This window comes from Cyrtonyx montezumae, unplaced genomic scaffold (genome assembly GCF_038088225.1).
Source record: "Cyrtonyx montezumae isolate F1298 unplaced genomic scaffold, pur_monq_1.0 scaffold_15, whole genome shotgun sequence".
Classification (NCBI taxonomy): Eukaryota; Metazoa; Chordata; class Aves; order Galliformes; family Odontophoridae; genus Cyrtonyx; species Cyrtonyx montezumae.
The window spans coordinates 640,476-660,713 of NW_027071881.1; the positions used below are offsets into that span (position 1 = coordinate 640,476).

Below are 20,238 nucleotides of genomic sequence, written 5' to 3' on the forward strand. Positions count from 1 at the left end.
GCCTCGCGAACCTCGCGCGGGAATCGTCGGTTGGAGAACAGTTGAGTGGAGCCACAGCCATGGAGCAGCCGCAGCCTCCGGTCGTCTCCGTCAACCTCAACAACTTTCCTGCTAAGTTGTGGTGGCTGGTGAACTGCCCGCGGATCCGCTCCGTCCGCTGGGACGCCCTGGGCGAGGGGCTGCTGATCGAGCAGCCGCTGTTCGAGGCCGAGGTGCTGGGCCGCTGGGGTGGCGACGAGGCGGTGGGGGAGCTGTTCAAGAGCAGCAAGCTCTCCAGCTTCATCCGGCAGCTTAACCTGTACGGCTTCCGCAAGCAGCAGACTTCAAGGGAGCATCTGCACCACTACCACAGCCCGCACTTCCGGCGCGACCGCCCCGAGCTCCTGGGGCGCCTCAAGCGCCTGACGAGAGCCAACAGAGCCAAGGCGGCGGCGGCGGCGGCGGCGGGCGGCCTGGACGTGGGCAGGCTCCCTCCAAACCGCTCCCGGTTCCCGAGCGTATCGCCCATCAAAGCCTACGGAACCGGTAAGCTGCGGGCCGCTGCGGGTCGCCGCGGGCGGGCGGGCGGGCCTACCCGCAGCCGAGTGCGGTGCGGCGCCGTACCGACGGCTCGGATCACGGCGAGGCCGGAATGCTCCGCCCGCTGAGCGGAGGTGTCAAGCGACTGCCGCGGCCGCATGAAGGCTGAGCACGTGAGAGAGCGTTTTATTTCTCGTCTGCCCTCCGCTAGGGGCTGCGAGCTTTCCAAAAGCCGTTCGAGTTATCCCGCGGATAACACGTAGGGCAGCCGTGCCATCCCTCCTTCCTGAGGCTGACGCGGACAGGAGGAGGAGCAGGGCTGCTCAGCCCGGAGGGAATAAATCCGGCGGCAGCGCTGCCTCCTGTGCAGCTCGCTGGGCGGGTTGGGCTGTGCGGATGCTCGTGCTCTTAGTGTTTCCGAGTAGGAGCTGTAATGTAATGAATGTGGTGTCTAATTCATGTGGGGAGCGGCTGATGGAGCTGGGATGGGTCACTGTGGAGCAGAAGGGGCTCAGGGGAGGCCTCACTGCACCCTACGGCTGGCTGAAAGGAGGGGGGGGTTGGAGGGGGTGGGGGGGGCGGTTGGTGGGGGGAGGTTGGGGTATGGGGGGCGGTTGGAGGGGGGGTTGGAGGGGGGAGGGGTTGGGGGGGGGGTTGGAGGGAGGAGGGGTTGAAGGGGTGGGTGGCGGTTGGAGGGGAGGAGGAGTTGGGGTGGGGGGCGGTTGGAGGGGGGGTTGGAGGGGGCTAAAGGGGGGCGGGGGGCGGTTGGAGGGGGGAGGGGTTGAAGGGGTGTGTGGCGGTTGGAGGGGGGGTTGGATGGGGGAGGGGTTGAGGGGTGTGGGGGGGCGGTTGGAGGGGGGGTTGGATGGGGGAGAGGTTGACGGGTGTGGGGGGGCGGTTGAAGGGGGGAGGGGTTGGAGGAGGGGGTAGGGGTGGCAGTTGGAAGGGGGATTGGGGGGGGGTTGAGGGGGGAGGGTGTTGGAAAGGGGGGTGGGGGGGGTTGGGGTCAGCCTTTCCTCCCAGGTGACAGTGATAGGATAAGAGGCGATGGCCTTGAAATGCACTGGAGGAGGCTGAGGTTGGATGTTAGTAAAAATTTCTTCTCCAAAGGAGTGGCGCTGCAGTGGCACAGCTGCACAGGGATGGGGTGGGGTCCCCATCCATGGAGGTGTTCCAGGGCCATGGAGACGAGGCACTGAGGAATGTGGTTATGGGCACGGTGGGGGTTAGACTTGGAGATCTTAGTGGTATTCTCCAGCCTTAATGATTCTATCGTTGTAACATGTCAGTGAAATCAGGTCTGACTGATGTAATGCAGGCCATGGGTAGAGTAAATCCTAAGAAAAATATGGCCTTTAAATCGTTGCCCCTTTTATGGGTGCAGTTTTGCCCCTGTTGTTAGCTGCCGTTTGCTCTATCAGCCTGAGTTTCTAGAAAGGAAAAAGGAACAAGGAAAACATTAGTTCTCATGCAGTCAAGTTCTGACAGGCTGACAATTTCCTATGTGCTCTGTGCTGTGCTATTTAGGGGCATGTCTTCCTTTGCTGTAAATGTGAGGTTATTTGATAGATGGAAGATATGTCTGTGTGCAAAGTGTCCCGCTGTTCCAAGTGTCTTGCACATGTTAAATGTCCAGGAGCAGTTCCTGTAAAGCAGCTGGCAAATTGTAACCAGGCATCATCTTAACTTTCCCATCCACAGGTAAAATATAAACAAAAGAATAGCTCTCTCCATTCTCTGTTTTTGTATGATAAACATACCAAACTGGAAAAAAACAGCCCTGTATGTGAACTCTTACTGAACTGTGGGGGATGAGTGGTATTTATTTAGTGATCCTTAAGGATTTGATGTGAATTTGCAGAACAGTGGCTGTATGGTGCCTATTTCTTTGATTAGTTCCTATCAGAGGAGTGGGAGCTAAATGGGAGGCTGTTTTTCAGAACTCAGGCTGTCCTGAAGCTCGTTATTAGCATGGCTACATACGGTGCTACGCAGAAGTCACAAGTACAGCAATACTCTCCCAAGTGCAGTGAGGCATCCTGGGTCAGTGTTCCCAGAATGTTGGATAACCCCTAACAGAATTTATGTTGCCATAGTATAAGAGCAAATGGCATTTCACAAAATAATAATCCAGAGATGGATAAAAGGAATGTACAAAAAATGAAACAGCAAAATTGTTTGGGATGTCTTAGTCTAAGCTGAAATGACGAGTGATCTTATTCATCAAAGCAAGTTTGTGTAGTTAACAGAGGGTATTCTTCTTTATTACAAACGTACACAGTAGTGAATTACAAATGAATTGCTGAGCTTGAAGCATCCTTTTTCATTCTTCTTAAGGACTTGCAGAAGTATTAAAACCCAGGCTATGGTAGGACGTAGTCCAGCAAAGGAAGAAATGTGTTTTAGAATTTTCATAGAATTTTAACACTTCAAAAAGTTATGAGAACAACAGTAGCAAAAAAACAAAGCCCGCTAGGGTTAAGTGGCAACCTGTAAGCCCTGCTACTACTAATACTTGTTCCCTTTGCTATCGCTGGTGCCCTTCTGTATCTTAGGCAGAAGCCAAGTCCTCTGCAGCCTTGCCTTCCTCCAGTGCTAATTTGCAGCTTTTTTCGTCCAAGAGAACAGGAGGCTAGCGCAAGGAATGGCTATGGGGAGGAAACAGTTGCTTCTGTATCCTTGCTTACTGCTCTTTGTTCAGATCCAACAGTAAATCTGCCACTGCAGCTGTTACTGTGTGTTCGGGTGGAAGAACTGTCTGCTTGTAGATTAGGCACACTGAAGCAAAGGTTGCCTTCCCAAATAGAGCTGGAGGTCCCTGGCTCCTCATATTACCTCTCATTACCTGTGACAACTCCTTTCATTAACTGTTGCTTTATTTTTGTGCCTAATGCAGGGCTGCTGGATGTAGGACAGTTTTGTGAGCCTTATCAACAACTTCCTTGCTCCTACATCTCGGCCTCACTGCAGAACTGCAGCACTTTACCACCCTACGGCTTTGAGCAGAATCCAGGCCCGTCCAGAACACCGCAGAATTTCCAGGTGCTGCTTCCAGAGCACAATGCATCCCCAGCTTTCCCAGACATGGGGGTTGCCTTTCCCGTATTCCATAGGCTTCCAACAGAGGTCATGTACACCCCACAGCCCAACTTCTCTCCTGTGCTGCTTCAGCAGGTCTCTCAAGACATTGCCACTTCCTCTGCAGTGTACAGCAGCTGCGTGTCTCCCCAGCACTACACGCAAGCCTATTATCCAACAGGTAAGAAAAAAAATATAAAAGTGATGTACTATATATATTTTTTTTCACAGTGCTCTGTCACGTATGTTTCAGATGTTTCAGTGAGAATTGTAAAGACCTTTAAAGCAAAAAGGTTTTCTGTTCCATATTCCTTCCCTCCCTCCAGACTTGGTATCTGGTGATTTTCCATACACCTGAGGCTGAAGGGTGAGGAGAAGAACATTTGTCTGCAATGAGGCAGTGTTAGCCTAACTTCTCCCTTTTATTTTAATTAAGAGAAACCGAGGGGGATGATGTTAAAGCACAGAGAACTTGTTGAAAAGTGACATACTACTCCTTGCTCTCATGTTTTCCCAAGCAACTTTTTAAAGTCAAAGATGAGTCACAAGTCTTCTGCAGAATGTTTCATCTGCTCTGTGATCTTGTCAGGTCTTTTTTTCATCAGCTTCCTCAGCAGTGTCTCTGCTGCAGACTGGGGAGTTACAGACATCTCCACTATATTCATTTGTCTGAAGCATTTCTGCTGAAATTTTCAGCCTTACTTCAGACAAGTTTTTCTTTTTTTGTTTTGTTTTCTAGAAGAGAACTAATTAAAGCAAATTATTGTCCCATTGCCTGCTCTTGCCTTGAACTGGAAAAAATATGCTTGTTTTGTTTATTTATTTGTTTTTTTTTATTTCCCTGGAAATTCTGAAGCTCAGAACATAGTGTCTCTTGACTTGGACAAACCGAAGCTCAGTTGACACTCTCACTTTCTGCCTGTTCCTGCCTTGGCATCTGCACCTTCCCTGAGTCAGATATCCCTCTTTAGAAATCTTACATGTGGTGGCTGCTGTCGTTCTCCAAAAAGTACACAATGAAATCTTCGTGTCTTTTGTGTGTGTGTGTTCTGAGGCCTCTGCTGAGAATGCCTGCTTCTATTGCCAGCAGTAACCACTAGTTTCCGTTACATACTTCTTGTTGAGGAGGGATTCTGTGGGATTATGCAAATCCTGTGGACACTTGTAAAGATTTAAGAAACAGGGAACTTTTTGCCATATGTTCCTTGCCCTGTGGTGCTTACAAAGATTACTGGCAGCTAGTGCTTGCATTACAAGCTGCAAGTTCTTAGGTCTCCTTCCAAGAGCAGGGGGAGCCAAGAATACCAGTTTGAGATGGGAGATGGTCCCCGCTTGCTTCTGTCTGGGTACGGATCATCTTGAGTTTTAGATGTCTCTATCTCTGTGAAGCATGATAAAAGCATACCAAACTTTGCAAGTTGTAATAATAAGGTGTAATTCAACCTGAAATAGAGAACGTTGTGGAGGCTGAGGCTTTGGAAATTTCAATGAACTCATAACTAGTTTTGAGAAGAAAGGTTTGCCATTTCATTAGACAGTATTAGAAATCTTTTCATTTTCACTGTCACTTTGGACAGTATTTGTACTGTTGATTCTGTGTACCTCTTCATCTCTCTGCTATCCTTTATTCTGCTTTATATTACAGCATACAGAATGCAGGAAGCTTATTTTTTCATATATATACATGAAAAAAGTCTGCTTTCCTTCATCTTGAGAGCATAAAACCAAGAGTAGCTTATTTAGAAGGTGATAGTTCATCTCAAAGTATGTATTTCATAAGAGAAGGGCTAAAAACTAGATGCTCTCTCTTGGAGCTGACTCTTCATTTCATGTATAATGAACATAATATTTTTGAAGTCCTACTAAATGAAATCAACACTGGGCTTTGTGAAAAGATTTATCTTTATGTATATTCAAATTCATTTGTTAACTTAAGCACCAAATATTTCCTTGGGTTTTTATTTTATTTTTATTACGATTCTTATTGAAAAGGCACTAAAACTATTCATCTGGATTTTCTGCTAGCATTTGAACATCGTTTAAGGATTTAGTTTTGTGACTTCAGCTTTCTACAAAACCTTTGATAGTTGTGGGATTACATCAGAGGAGCGTAGTGAAGCTTGATTATCATAGAATATCCTAATAATGAAAAGTCAGTCAATGAGACTATGTGAGAAATATTAGTTACTGGTGCCACCTCATACTGCAGGTCCAGTTGTGCTTTTTGCATACACCTGTGGCTGTAGAGTTCATTTACAGGTGATGGCCCTTTGTGAGTGACATCTTAGGAGCGGTTATGTTATTCTGAATGATGCATCCTCTGTAAGGATAAATCTTTTTCTATGTAGAGCTTAAAATTCACATATGTCTTGGTCAAAAGGGGCTTCTTAAAGTAAATAAGCAACTGAAAACATAGCATCTGCTTTAACACAGCATAAATAACACCACATTTTCCCTTGAGAAAAGCACACTGGATGCACTTGTAAAACTAGTAGTAGGATTTATCTTGCCTAAGATTCATCTGAATGTGTAACATTAACTCGTGTATGCCTGGGCTTGTCATCTAGATGACACATATAGTCAGTAAAGAGGAACAGGCACCTGCCAGATGTTGAGTCGTTCCAGCTTTCTTGGATATATACTGTTGGAAGGCAGTTTCTTTCTGGTGAGCCTGTTTCTTCACAAACTGCAGAGAGAGCACAGACGAGTAGTTCTGGAGCTGGTAGGGTATGTAGTGGCAATGCAAGCAATGCCACTTAAATTTCTGAGATGGTTCCCATTTTCCTTTAAGGAAAATCCATCCTTGGATGTCATCTTCATTCTCCTCATTCTTTCAGTTTGTAAAGGATCAGAGCTTGCACAGCTGTTGTGTGAATGCCCATCCCAATGTGCCCATTGATCTGTCAGGAACAGGCATGGGTGCTCTCTGCAATTTCCTGGCCCAGCTGTGTGATGAGTAACTTAGCTTCCCTTAGTCATAGCTTAGGGACATGACATGATAAGGACACACTGAAAGGGCGGTCTTCAAAGTTCTTTCTTAGTGTTTCACGTGTAGGTTGTGCTCGAGTGCAATGGAAGAAGCTGGAGAATGTCAGTCTCATCTCCCTTGGCTAACACAGAATCTCAGAATCACAGGGTTTGGAAGGGACCTCTGGAGATTATCCAGGCCAGCCCCCTGCCAAGCAGTTCTTTACAGCAGGTCACACAGGAAAGCATCCAGATGAGTTTTGAGCATCTCCAAAGAAGGAGACTCTTCCAGCACTCTGGGCAGACTGTTTAAGGGCTCTGGCACCCTCACAGTAGAGTTCTTTCTCATGTTCAGGTGGAACTTCCCACATTCCAGTCTGTGCATTTTGCTTCTTATCCTGTTGCTGCACAGCACTGAAAAGAGCCCCATCCATTTGGCACCTGCCCTTTAGATATTGACAAGCACTGCTCAGATCCTCCCTCAGCCTTCTCCTCTCCAGGTGAACAACTCCAAGGCTCTCAGCCTTTCCTCATGTGGGTGATGCTGCAGGCCCCAACCGTCTTCATGGCCCTCCACTGGGCTGTATGCAGGAGTTCCCCATCTGCCTTGAACTGAGGAGCCCAGAACTGGACCCACAGCAGAGGGGAGGATCACTTCCCTGCCCTGCTGGCCACGCTGCATGCAATGCGCCTCAGGACACCGTTGGCCTTCATGTCCCCCAGGGCACAGTGCTGGCTCATGTCAGCCTGTTGGCCTCTTACTGTTGTCTGTTGCCCTCTTGAGTAGATGATGTGTGTTCTCCTCCGATTTCTGTCAGATCTTTGAAGACATTACTGTGATTATTCAGGGCTGTATCAGCTTTGCCATTAGATTGCTAGCTTTGTTACCACCGTGCTTGAAAAGCAGCACTTAGCATGAAGGTGGGACCATTCCCAAGAGGCTGTTGGTGTGTGGGTGTTACCACTAGGAAGAGTAAGAGATTTGAATGGCGTGAGCAGAGTCTGTGCCCAAGAATGGGTTTGGATGCATTTAATTTACTGATACAGCTGTAGTCTTTATGCCTTCAGCAAAGGCATGAATGATTGATTTGTGTTTGCCTACTGAGACATTGTGAGTATGTAAAATAATACTATCTCGAGGAGAGAGAGGTATATAAGAATTTCCATTTTGTCATAGTGGTTTTTAATTTACTGAATGCAGTGCCTCACCATTTACATAGGACGTTTTTGTAATTTCTTTACTTGTGTTTCTCTGTAATCTGTTTTTTTATTCGTGGACAAAAAACAGAGGCTTCATCTGTTGAGGAGACGGTGTAATTTTTTTTTATTTTTTTATTTTTTGGTGACTTGTGACTCTGAAAGCCTTCAAATTAATGTTTGCGTGGGATCCCTTGTAACCTTTAGCTGTTTGTTTTCCAAAAGCTAGATGTTACATCATTCCTTGGTGTTTCGTGTTGCACATCTATCTCTATCCCCCTCACTGTGCCATTCGTGACTCTGAACACTTCTGGTGTATTCCCCCGGGCTGCGTTTTCTCTTGGCTAAAGAATCCTCCTTGGCTGTTTGTTCAGGAAAGTGTTCGGTGCATCCTCCATGTTGCCCTCCCTGTTGCCTTTTCCAGTCCTGTTATTTTCTTATTGAGATGGAGAGTCCAAAAAGACTCACAGTAGTCAAAGTGTGAGTAAATTGTAGATTTACACGGTCAATAAATTGCAGCCACAGCAATGTCTGTTTCATTAGTGGCTTTGTGAGTCTTTTTGTCAGCTTCTGAGTGTGAAGCTGATGTTTTCCTGAAGCTATTTACTATAGCACCAACATCTAGCTCCTGATTATTGAAGGACAGTGAAGGACCTATCATTTTCTACATTAGATTAGTTTATTTTTCTGAAGTGCAGAGCTTTATCTGGTACGTGGTGGCTTTGGGAGACTTCACAGAGGTTTTTTTCCATGCCTGTTTGGCTATGCTCTTTTCTGCCATGAAAAAAGCTGGTGTTATTAGCAACCATCTCATCAACACAATTTCCTTTATCCCTGCTTGTTTACCTACTGCAGGTCTTTCCAGATGGCAGTGAAGGGTGACTTCTCTTGAAAACAAAGCATTTTTACTGTCTCATCCCCATTACGTGTCCACCAGTGTCAACTAATTCAGTAATCTATTTTCTTCTTTCTTTTTTTCTTCTTCAACTGGATTTCTGACTTGTATTCCCTTTTAAAATTTTCATTAGTGTGCTTCTAAATGATTTCCTTTAAGTTCTTAACGGCCTCTTTGAATATCCATGAATATTTTCAGCGTGTTTGAAATATGGTCATTCAGTGTCTGTGCAAGGATATTCACAATGCATTGTTCAGCTCTTCCTTTGCTCTGAGTGATGTGTTTTTCATTGCTCTCCACTTGTCCTGAGCGTTTTGTCGCTGGGTTGGTTATAGTCCCACTGACAGCAATTCCATTTGTGTAAGCCGGTGTTCTGTTCTGCACACAGCATCCTGTAGACTGTGAGAAATTTTCTGTCTCTAGCTTTTATGGGCAGAACTGCGTTTCTGTTCTGACAGAAACCAAATGTGTTCTGATGCTGATTATCTAATTCCATTTCATTTTAACGGGCTGAATCTCTTTCTTGATTAGTATTCTTCTCGTAGTATTTTGTAGAAAGTAGTCTTCAGTTGGTGTTTAACTTCACAAGAACTTCTTTCCTTCACATCTTTCCTCTTTTTCCATTAGAAAATAATGTCTTTATGATATGTGTTTGCTTCTCCTTACAGTCACTTTAGCAGGTGAGAAGGAACTTACTTTTCCGTTGCTGTCTTGCCTTGCTTTTACGGAAGTCCTTGAATAGCTGTTTTGGTGTTTCTCTTGGGTTTGTTAACATAGTTTGAAGATTCCCACGAGTGAAATTAAAACCAAGTTTTGTTAAAACCAAACCAAGTTTTGTTTAGGTTTTTGGGAATATCCAGAGCAGGGGTATGTCCACAGGTCATAGGATGTTCTCCTGAAGGAGGTATGAATTTGATCATATAGTTGCTCAGAATTAGCTTTTGAAGTTTCAGATCACACGCAGATCTCATGCTTGCTTAGGAGGCTGTCCACTGGCTCTTTCTTTCTTGTTTTGCGCCCTTTGTTGCTGTAAACTGCACAAAAATCCCACAAGATTGTATTAAAAAGTGCAGTAAGAGTAGGTGTTTTACAAAAAATCAAACTTGGTTATTGTAACAATGGTCTTATGTGAAATCCCGTGTAAATTTCAAACACTGCAAATAAACTTGATTGGTTTGCCACCTCAAGCAGTCCTCATTAGTCTCTGTTACAATCACTGGACTAAATGTGATACTATCAAGCATTTGTTTTTCTCAGAGTGATGGCGGATTTTAGAGGTTATATATATATGAAAGCAAGGCCTTTGCTTTTAATCTAACTATTTCTGCATATCACCAGAAATAATACCTGCATGAGGTGGGTCTTTAATTCCAGTATGTATGAGTGAACACGTGTGTTTTTCTTTTGTGAATCCCCTTTCTGTGTTATGTTGTGATGGGAAAAATCAAGCAGCTTAACAAAAGAGGTAATAACAGCGTGCAAAAGTTGTCATTATGAAGTTTCTAAGTGTGCCTATGTCAATTTTACTACGTATGTATTAAAGTAATATATATATGAGACAAATATTTTTTCAGGTGAAGAAATCAGTCGTAAAATCATTTCGGGGATTATACAGCTCTGGAATTTAGTTAGTTAGTTCACTGTGTGGGTATTGAGCTGTTTAATCAAAGTAAGCAGTAGAACTCCGCATACCAAACACAAATTCTGAAAGTCTGATAACTGTGTTTCACTTCTTGCAGCTGCACTGCCATGTTGCTCCCTTGCTGCTCACACCGGCCCTCTGACTTGCTGTGTTAGTCCTACAGCTCCGAACTACACCCAGTGCAGCTTCTACCAGGTGAGTGCAGTGCACTGCAATCAGGTGAAAGCAGAGAAAAGCTGTATGGATGAGCTCTAGGATTATGGACTCTGGAATGAAGGATATAAATTTAAAAGCGGATCCACTTGAGAAAGTAAAAGCAATGTATTTTACAGTGTTTATTTCAAAGACCCACTGAATATTTAGAGAGGTACTTCTGTAATGCTAGATAGGTTTCAAAGTAGTGGCGTAGTGGATCTCCTGACTTGACTTTCTGTTCAGCATCATTATAAGTGTTATTTATCAGAAGACATTACACTTCCATGATTCTTGAGATCTGAACAGTCCCCGGAAGAAAAAGCAGTACAAGCGCAGGCTGTTAAAATGTGATTTGTCATTTCCTTTGGGTAGCACTAGTAGCTTTTGGAACTCTTCATTGCCTTCTTTCTGCTTTGAAAGTTCCTTCATATGAATTCTGCTAAAAAAAAGTCACTGTATTGCTTACTGTGTCCTGTTATCTAGTTGTGTCATTCTGATGAAGTCTTCAGTAGTGCTCAGACCAGTCCTGCAGTGGCGAAGGCACTTCTGTGTGTTCTCCAAGAGGTGTTTCCAAATTGAAGATGTGTAGGGCTTTGTATGGATTTGTGTAGACTTTGAGTCACACGTCTGTGAGACACACTGCTATGAGAGGGCTGTCGGGGTTGGAGGCTGACGCAGATGGGAAGATTCTGTGGTATTCTGTTTCCATAGGAATCTGGAGTCCCTTTCATTTTGGGACAGGAGCGTCCTTGGAAATTACTCATTGCATGAATGTGTATATGGACAGAAGAGGGAACAGATGTTATTGTTAGGTAACTGTGAGCTCCTCGTGTTGGGTTGTCTGTATGCATGGTTAGAGCATACATACCTTTTTCCTGCTAAAAAATCCTGTGGCTTACGTTATTTGTATACGTAACAGGATTGCCTGACCTTTAGAGGAACTGAAATCGGGTACGTGTGCTCTATCCTTTTCTGTCACAAACGTTGCGTGTGAAGGGAGTGGTTGTAGTGTGACCCCACAGATCCTACTGAGACTGGAAGTTTCTGATTGGAATGCTTGGGTATGTGCAAAGGGTGTGCAGAGTATGCATCTGGAGGAGTACTCGGATGCTGTTGAGTAGCCTTCCTTTCTCTCTAGAACTGACGGCAAATAGAAGAGAGTGAGCTTGCTGTTGAGTAAGGTGGTTAATGAAAACTGGGCCAAATCAGGAGCCTTTTTAAATTAAACCTGCTGATTTAACTGCAAGTAACAAACAAGCTTTCATCTCTTTGTGTTTACAAACTCTTCTGTTGATTGCTCAGGTTCATTTACAGAACACTGCAAAACCAGTGCACGTCCTATTCTTGTACTTTGGGAAATAAATATTCACTGCATTTTGTTTCTCCCAGGGTCCTCCAATGCAGACACCTTATGTGGCTGAGTCCCTGCCCTCTAACCAGCCATATCAGACATCTGATGAAAGCCAGATGACAGAAGTAGATCTCGAGACTGTATTTCAACTTGCTAATGAAATGAGTTCATTGCCTAAACCTGCGATAGCAAAAGTGAATCCTGGGCAAGAAGAGTTATCAAACATTGTGAATGTTTCAACTTGTGAATGTATATAAGGGATGTTAAAACCTGTAATAAATTATTGGGATCGTCCATATCTGAGTCCGTGCCTCCAGCACTGCATATAGGCACTCAGAATGCTGTGCATATGTCAGGGTCACTGCTGTGTTATCAGAGTCTTGATGCCTTCAGGTAAGTTTCTGGCTCTGAAATCCTTAGCTAGTGAAAACTTGCCATTGTTGTTCTCAATGTCATAAAGATGAGTAACCTTCCTTTTGGGTACATTTAGAGAAAGAGATGTATGTTCTGATCGGGTTTCTGCAGAGATCAAGCTAGTTACTCAGCCTCACGTAGGGAAGAGCACTGTTAAGGAGTTTCCATTCATTATTTGAACTGTTGACCACTGTTTAAATTTCAGCTTGGGCATCTTTGGAACAGCATTTTTAGAAGTGAGCTTTTCCTCTGTGGAAGACTTTGGGAGTTTATGGTCCCATCTCTCTTGTTAAGAATGGAGGAATGGAACAGGCTGCCCACAGAGGTAGTGGATGCCCCGTCCCTGGAGACATTCTAGCTCAAGGCTGGATGAGGTGCTGAGCATGTTGAGCTCTGGGTGTCCCTGTTTGCTGCAGGGAAGTCAGACTAGACGCCTTTAAAGGTCCCCTCCAGTTCAGTGAATTTATGATTCTATGAATTAAATGTGTGAGCCGTGGTGTTGTTTGGAGGGGGAGGATGCTGTGGTTTTGAGACCCCCTTATGTGTGTCCCATGCGAGAATCCTGGTGCTGGTCCCAGTCCGTTTCTCTGGAAGTTAACTGGTTAAATAGCTTGGGATTATTCTGCAAGGAAGAGAAGTTTGGGCAATATTAGGCCTTGTGTTTGACAGCTTTGCTCTTTTAGTTAGGACTGTTCTACTTCTTACTTGTCTCCCCTTGCCAAACTGCAGGCAGGGTTAACCTGTCCCCACAGCTGCCTCTCATCCAGGGCCTGGGATCATGACAGGTGCAGAACTGACCAGCATAGATTTCTACATCCGTTTTGTACATCCATTAGGCTCCTGTATAATTTGCTGTCGTCCTTATCCATGAATCTGGAAGGCTTCCATGGCTCTCAGTAGCTCGGTGTCATGGAAGTCAAGGCAAGCTTGGTAAAATACTGCCCATTTAAGTAAGGCTCTTTTATTCCTCTGAGTAGCAGCAGAGGAGGAGCACATTCCTCCGGTGCTAATAAACAAACATCAGAACAGCTCCTCTGGGTCAGATCAAAGCCTGATCTGATTGCTGGTGTCAGCCTCAAGGCAATAGCTGTAATCTGATGCTTGGGGAAGAGTAAGAACAAGGCCTGCAACTCGAGCAGGGCATTGCTCTTTGTATTTCCAGTGGGAGGATTTGGGATAATATTGCATACCCGGTGTTCAATTTCTCATCTGTGGGCTGAAGTCAGCCCTTGAAACCACGTGAATTGTAGTGTTGACCAAACAGATCCTTTGCTCACTGTCTACTGCATGAAGAGCTTCATCAGTCATCTCCAGCCTCTTTCTCCCCGCACTTGTGATTCTGGGAGTCTGTCGCCGCCTCCTCAGCAGTCTGCTCCCCAGACTCCCTCTGGTAGTGTCCTCTGCACGGCAGCTGCTCTGCAGATCTCAGAGTTTGCTTTCAGCCTCTTCTGTTTCTGTTAAATCCTTTCTGAAATTAAGAGGTCATGGCTGCACACCACATTGAAGCTGCAGGAAAAGGGTGGATTTTTACAGTGGTACAAAGGCGTTTGTTCTCTTTCTTCCACAATAGTTCCTATCACTGAATTGGTTTGGGGACAGCTGTCCTGCCTTGAGCTGTCATCTCCGTAGAAAGATGCACACCTGCTTCCTGGCTTAAAAACGAGCAAATTAAAGAGCAGCTCTTTGTATGAAAGGTCTTAGTGCATTCAGCAGTGCAGGTTCAGCGTTGTCATCTTAGCCTCAGTGAATTCCTGTCTTTGACTTTTACACATTTTGGCCTCAGATGGGCATATCTTAATCCCCTCTTTCTCATAAGAAATATCTTATTTTCTTCTTAAAGTGGAAATGCAGCACAGTAGCACTTGTTCAAGGGGAATGTGCCTCCTGTTTTGTTGTCTCCTTGGGAGTACCTTTGGCTGAAGGCTGAACCTCCTGCTTACTGTGGGGAAGGTGAATCCAGCAAACCCCATTTGTGAGAGACCAAGGCTAATTTTAGTCACATTGCTTCCCATCGTGGCTCCAGCTGGGCACCAGAGTCACGTAACCACTGAGTCCCAGCCGGCTTTTTGTGAACAGTTTGGCATTTTTTCAGTAACTGGAGTGAAAAGGCAAAACTTTCACATCTGTCAGCTTTGGTAGCTTGGTTTGATTCTCTGCCAAGCAGCATTCAGGACGGAGCTGCAGTGGTGCTGGGCCCAAGTGAGGAGTCTTTCTGCAGATGTGGCAAAGCCGTAATCAGAAGCACGTTCACTTACAAAAACAAAAGAAATGAAGAGAGCTTTGGAACCAGACTTATGCGGGCTAGACTGATGCTGTTAGGAAGGAAATCTTCTTATTGCCAGTTTCACAAAAGAATAGGAAAAGAGTTGGTGGGTAAGATCCTACGTACTCAGTAAAAAAGGGAATGCTGCATACTCCTTTTCCTAGAAGGTTTTATTATGTAGAAGTCAAGGGGACTGGAAAGGTTCGAATCATCATGCAGAGAAGTGTTACCACACAATTGCTGATGTTCCAAATTGTGTGTACCTGCCCTGTGACCTGCCATCCTTCATCTCAATAAATTTGCATTCTGGATGGTGAGGATTATGAGCCACAGACCTCCTTCCTTCTCTTTACCTTTATACCTGGGGACGAGCTGTGGTTCTGGTGTCAGACAAAGAGGAACAGCCATCCAGGTGGTTTTCCTATTAGCTAATTAACACTATTAGTGAAATACACAGAGACAACACATTTCAAAGAGCAAATACTGCCATGAAGTGACTGAACATCCAGCAGGTCCAGGGGCTTGCTGGGGGAACTCTCTCCCTGGATGTTTCAGATGCTGTAGTTGTGCAGACCTTTTGGAAGATGAATATGCAGCTTTGGCAGAGGATCTGTATGTATTTCTATTGATCTGTGCACATGTTGCCTTTTGCATGTTCAGTCCCAAGCAATAGCAGACTCAAGGGGGAGAGAGCGATTTCTGGAACTACCTATGTCTTATTACTGCATGTGATGGCCTTCTGCCCTCTGTAAACACACATACCAGTTTTCAGAAGCTTTTTTTTGCCTTCACAGAAGGAAACAATGCAGGCTCTGAACAATCCCTCATCTTATGATGTTGATTGATAGGATATTTGCAGAAGAGCTCAATGCTCTAAGAACAGGTGATAGTGAGAACATCTTTCTGTCTGAAGGTGAATTCCAGGCACTTAATTGTGCTTATTTTTGCTTCCTTGCTGGGACAGAATCACAGCTTGGTCGCTTGGCCCTTTTTCCTTTGTTTTAACCTGTAGATTTTGCCACGCTGCTAGAGAAATACTCAAGTTCGCAAAATGTTTGCTTGCAAAATACATGTGGAGCAGCAGCAGAGGGCTCCAAAAAGCAAGCAACGACATAACATATAATGCAATGTCTTACCAATGTGATGGGGCGGGGTGATTCCCAGCCAGAAGGGCACTGCTTACCTGCGGAGCTTTGCATCACACAGCTCTGTCAGGTTGTCTGAGGTACGCCTGTCAGTAGCAATGCAGCTGTTGGTACCAATGAGTGCACCTTGGCTTCTCCTGCTTCACTTGTCATGCCTGGTATGATGACTGAAGGCAAAGTTGAGACTGTGAGTACATGTACTCTTTATGTTCTGGCTTTCTGACTTTTTGTTTTGCTTGGTGTGACATTTTGGAAGAGAAGAATAATAAGATATTTTGCTTTGAACCTGGCAGCCTTCTGTGTTAAAAATGCTTACATGATCCATACAGGTACTGTTCAGCACTTGTTAGACGTCCTTTTGGAGTGGATAAAAGCATTTATTTTTTCTGTTGATTACGAGAAAATGTTGAGTCATCTTTGGTTTTCTCTGCTTTGTTTTGTTTCAGGTGGATACTAGCGTTGGATGTGAATTCCTAAGGTCAGAGTCAGAAGAGGTAGGATGCTTCACTTCGGGGGCTGGGCCTGAGGAGAGGTCTGTCGAAAACAGAGTTTCATCTGTACAAGCCAATAACGGGGAGGAAAGAAACAGTTCCCAAGGGAGCAACTTCCGTGGTAAGAAGAGATGCTATATTGTTTTTTCATAGATTAGCAAGACAGCTGCTCTAAAACTAACCATTACAGAAAGGAGAAATCAGAACAGGTTAGCTCTTGTCTGCAAGTGTATTCCTTTGTGCCTTCAGTTAAAATACTGCTTCTGTACAACCTCTCAGTGTACTTACTGATGCACTTCCTGAGACACACTGATTTCTCATGTGAGAAAGAGTATAAACTGTGAGTAAATGAAACCTGCTGTTCTGGAGGTCGTGTCAGAAACATAGATGTCACAATGCTGAGATGAAGCTCATAGACATGTGTCCTGGAGCACAACAGTGGCATGAGAAAGGACTGAGTAATGAAATGACAACTGAAATAGCAAGGGGGAAAACAAAAACAAAAAAACCACAACAAACTTATGAAGTAAGTAAGAAGGTGACAAAAAATTGTGTTTCTGATGCATCTGCTGAAATACATGAAAGAACCAAGCAGCAGAGCATCTTGGGCTAAACAGTTGACCAAGTCTTATAACCAAAGGAAAACCTCAGTATCTTCACAGCAGAGAGGCATAAGAGGACACCAAGTATACTTCAGTTCCTTTCTAGGGAAGTTGGTGTGGCATTCAGGTCTTGCAGGAAGCTATTTCCCTCACAGCTGATCATCAAAGAATGGGTTGCAGAGTTTGAAGGTCAGTTCCTCACTTCAAAGGATAGTTTCCAGGTTCCAGTTCTGCTAGCTAATAATTCAGCTCACATGCCCATCAGTTTCCAAAGTGTGAGTGAGGATAAAGTCTTTTATCTGGAAGCTATATTAAAAAAAAAAATAAAAAAAAAAGAATTGGATGTCACCTTGAACTTTTGTTTAAAGTGCAGAATTGAAGGTTCTCATCTACTTACTTCCTGATAACATGGACAATCAGTATGCTTCTCAGATTTTGTATCTACAGCTGAAGTTTATTTAAGTAAAATGTTCTTAATCACAGAAACATTTTGGAAAGCTTTTCCGTGGGATTGTTTTACAGAAATGAAACGCTGCTATGCTAATTGGATAATTAACAGTGATTAGTGTAGTTGCTCTCTGGGAAACTTGACAGTCATCTGGGTGTGCATGTCCAGTGTTGAACCTTTTATGGTTGGTAGGATAGAGACAGACACCACACATGAACAAAACGTGATCAGGGTCAAGTTTCCCATAATAAATAGGGCACATGATACTGGCTTTGAGGATGCAGTGCCCATCCCCTCCATTCCAACTGCAAGTCTGGAGGAAGTATCTTTAAGGATAAGCTGACTTCTGTCAGCTTCTGCATTTGTCTGTCTGTACCTCCTTTCTTCTGTGTGTCTTTGGACACAGCTTCTTCCTTAATCTTTCCAAGCTAAAATTGGGCACAATGACCATTCCCAACTGTTTCCTCATAACATGTCAGTATGGGAGCCATGAGGTCGTGGCCTGACTGAGCACTGGGTGAAGGGGCACAGCCAGCCCTGGGAGCCTGGTGGGCCACCCATTTAAGGGCCTCATTTAAGGGCTGGCAGCCACAAGGGAACAATTCCTACTTGGAGATCACCTCCTTTGGAGAGTTTGGTGAGCTCTGGTCCTTGGAAAGGGGTAAGCAATTCCTTCTTTCTTACTGGATTGTGATTGCTACTTTTCTTGGGTGATCCCAAACTGTTTCAAAGCAGTTATAGCTGCTGCCTCTTATCTTTGTCCTTTGAGTGTGAGTCCTGCCGTTTTACCTCGTTTCCTTTGGCCACCCATTTGCATGTTTCCTGAGCCCACAGTTTGATACCCATCCTGCTACAGAACAGACTCTTGTTCTGTCTGTTTCAGTAGGTTTGTGACATTGTTCCCTTGTCTTTGCTGTGTGGTGACACCAAGTTCAAGGTGAGAGACAACGTAGTGGAGTATGAATGTCTGTTGAACAGGGACCAAGATGAAGAGTCTGTCTTGTCCAGTGTCTTGTCTCCAAAAACATCTTTGGCATTTTTGTGCTATTACGTAAAAAAAAAAAAAGACCTCAGTGAACTTTTCTGTCAGACTCTCTATTCTAACCAGATTCTGACTCTAGAGGTTTTTGTTTGCAGCCTTTTTTTCTGGAAATAGTGGTTTCAGAATGGAGCAGGTAGAGCTCCTGAATATTTCTGAATTTAAGCGTTCTGAGCCGTTTAGGAAAGAACCCACTTCCTCTATGGCTGTCTATTTTTTAATGTATTCTTTTTTAAGTGAGTTATCCAATCCTTTTCTTGGCATAGTGTGGCAACTTCCTCCAAGGTTCTGTCACACAGGAGCACAGACATAATACTGAGATTGCACTGACATTTGCCACGCTCCGTTGCAGCTACAGCTGTGCTGTTACGCACTCTCTCTCACTCACTGCAGATAGATTTATAAGTGCGGTTGCTAAGGAGCAGTCATCATTCAGCAAAGGTCTCCCATGCATGCGTTATTATTTCCTGCACCTTCCAGAGAAAAGTAATCTTAGCACTCATCCAGCGTTCCCAGTAAGGCAAGGTGAGATCCCCTACAGAAGTGTTGGTGCAGGGATAGGCCTGGCCCAGGGGTGCTCCTGGGCTGGAGCAAGACAAAGCAAAGTTGCTTCCAGGAGTCTGAACTGCAGCTTCTTGCTCCAGCTCAGCTGTCACTGAGGTATAGTCACTTTGGCTTCATTATCTGTTCAGTGAAGGACTCTCACATTTCCTGTGCTGGCAGTTTGCTGTTTTGGATGGGTGGTTCTTAGGTGCTGTTTCTTAAGCTGTTACCTGCTGCTCCATCGAGCATCTCCTCAGGCTTTGTTCCCAGCAGTCTGCTTTGGAGGAGGTGAGCATCAGGAAGCAGCTCCCGCCTTTTCCACAGGTACTTCATAGTGTAGAACACCAAGGGCTGGAATTCCTTTCCTAAGACGTGAGTGCATCTGTTACAAGATTGACAGTCACAAGGGCAGTGGTCCTGTTGTGACTTCGTCATGTTGCTTCCTTGTCCTGTAAGGTGCTGAATTTGATCTTTGGTATGGTTGTACATTGGAAATGTTTGGCGCGAGGTGAGTTCTGAAGGACTCTGTTGCTTGGCCTGTCTGTGGCACCGTGAGTTTCCTGTAGGCTCTTTGCAGCAGCTATGGCAAACCTTGAAGCAGCTGTGCCTTTTGTGCATAGGAGATGGTAGGTATGTATCACAGGCAGAGTGGGCATTTCTGTAGGTACTGCGGAGGCCTTACAGCAGTTACCGTTTGGTGGCTGGTACTCAAGGCACTGAATACATATATAGATAATAAGTTTTGCTAAATGAGAACAATTCCTGTTCCTGTAGACCTCAAATTGTGTGGTTACAGCCTGCCTCTCTGGCCGTGTTCCACACTACCTGCTGGCATTACAATCCCTATGTATGATGCTTCGCGAAACTTGCAGACTGATATTTACACGTTATTTCCTTATCTTCCTAGATTTCCATCTGCTGGTGGATTTGGCTTGCAAACAGGAGTCCGTTCCAGAGGAAGAAACAAGAGAGTGAGAAGGGGACGGCAGGCATGTGAAAATGTGCAGCAGCTGCCAGCTGGGCTCTCTTGTCGGACTCCAGGGACAGTGCCTTGCGCACAGCAGAAGTTTTGGGTTATTTCAACTGTTTAAAGAAACCAATATAGACAAATAAAGACTGTTTTGGACAAGTTTTCCCTTCAGCTCTGTGGGATGTTAGTCACCCCGTTGTTTTTTTTACACCTATTCCGTTACGTTTTCTACCTGACAAGCTACAGAGCATCTAGTGGTCAGAATTTTTAATACGAGGTAATTACTTAACTGCTCACCTTCTCAGACCTGGAAAGTCTGCACTCCCTGTAAACTGGAACAACCTTGAGAACTTTGTGCAAACCTTTCTTACTGGGAAATAAGTTGTTTTTAGTGCTGTGCTCAGAATCTTTCTGTTTAGCATGGTTGGAAACCGCAGTGCACCCTGCGCAGATGCTGTTCAGTGCTCTCACCATCTTTG

The 20,238-nt window shown here is 44.8% G+C and overlaps 1 protein-coding gene across 1 annotated transcript; it reads left to right on the forward strand.

Moving 5' to 3' along the window:
- Positions 1-59: 59 nt before the first annotated feature.
- Positions 60-19,893, forward strand: LOC136045978 (heat shock factor protein 5-like). Its single transcript, XM_065732217.1, has 6 exons — positions 60-525; positions 3,416-3,778; positions 10,396-10,493; positions 11,883-12,093; positions 16,078-16,278; positions 19,697-19,893. Exons 1-6 carry the CDS (start codon positions 60-62, stop codon positions 19,762-19,764), a joined length of 1,407 nt encoding a protein of 468 aa, XP_065588289.1. The 3' UTR covers positions 19,765-19,893.
- Positions 19,894-20,238: the final 345 nt, after the last annotated feature.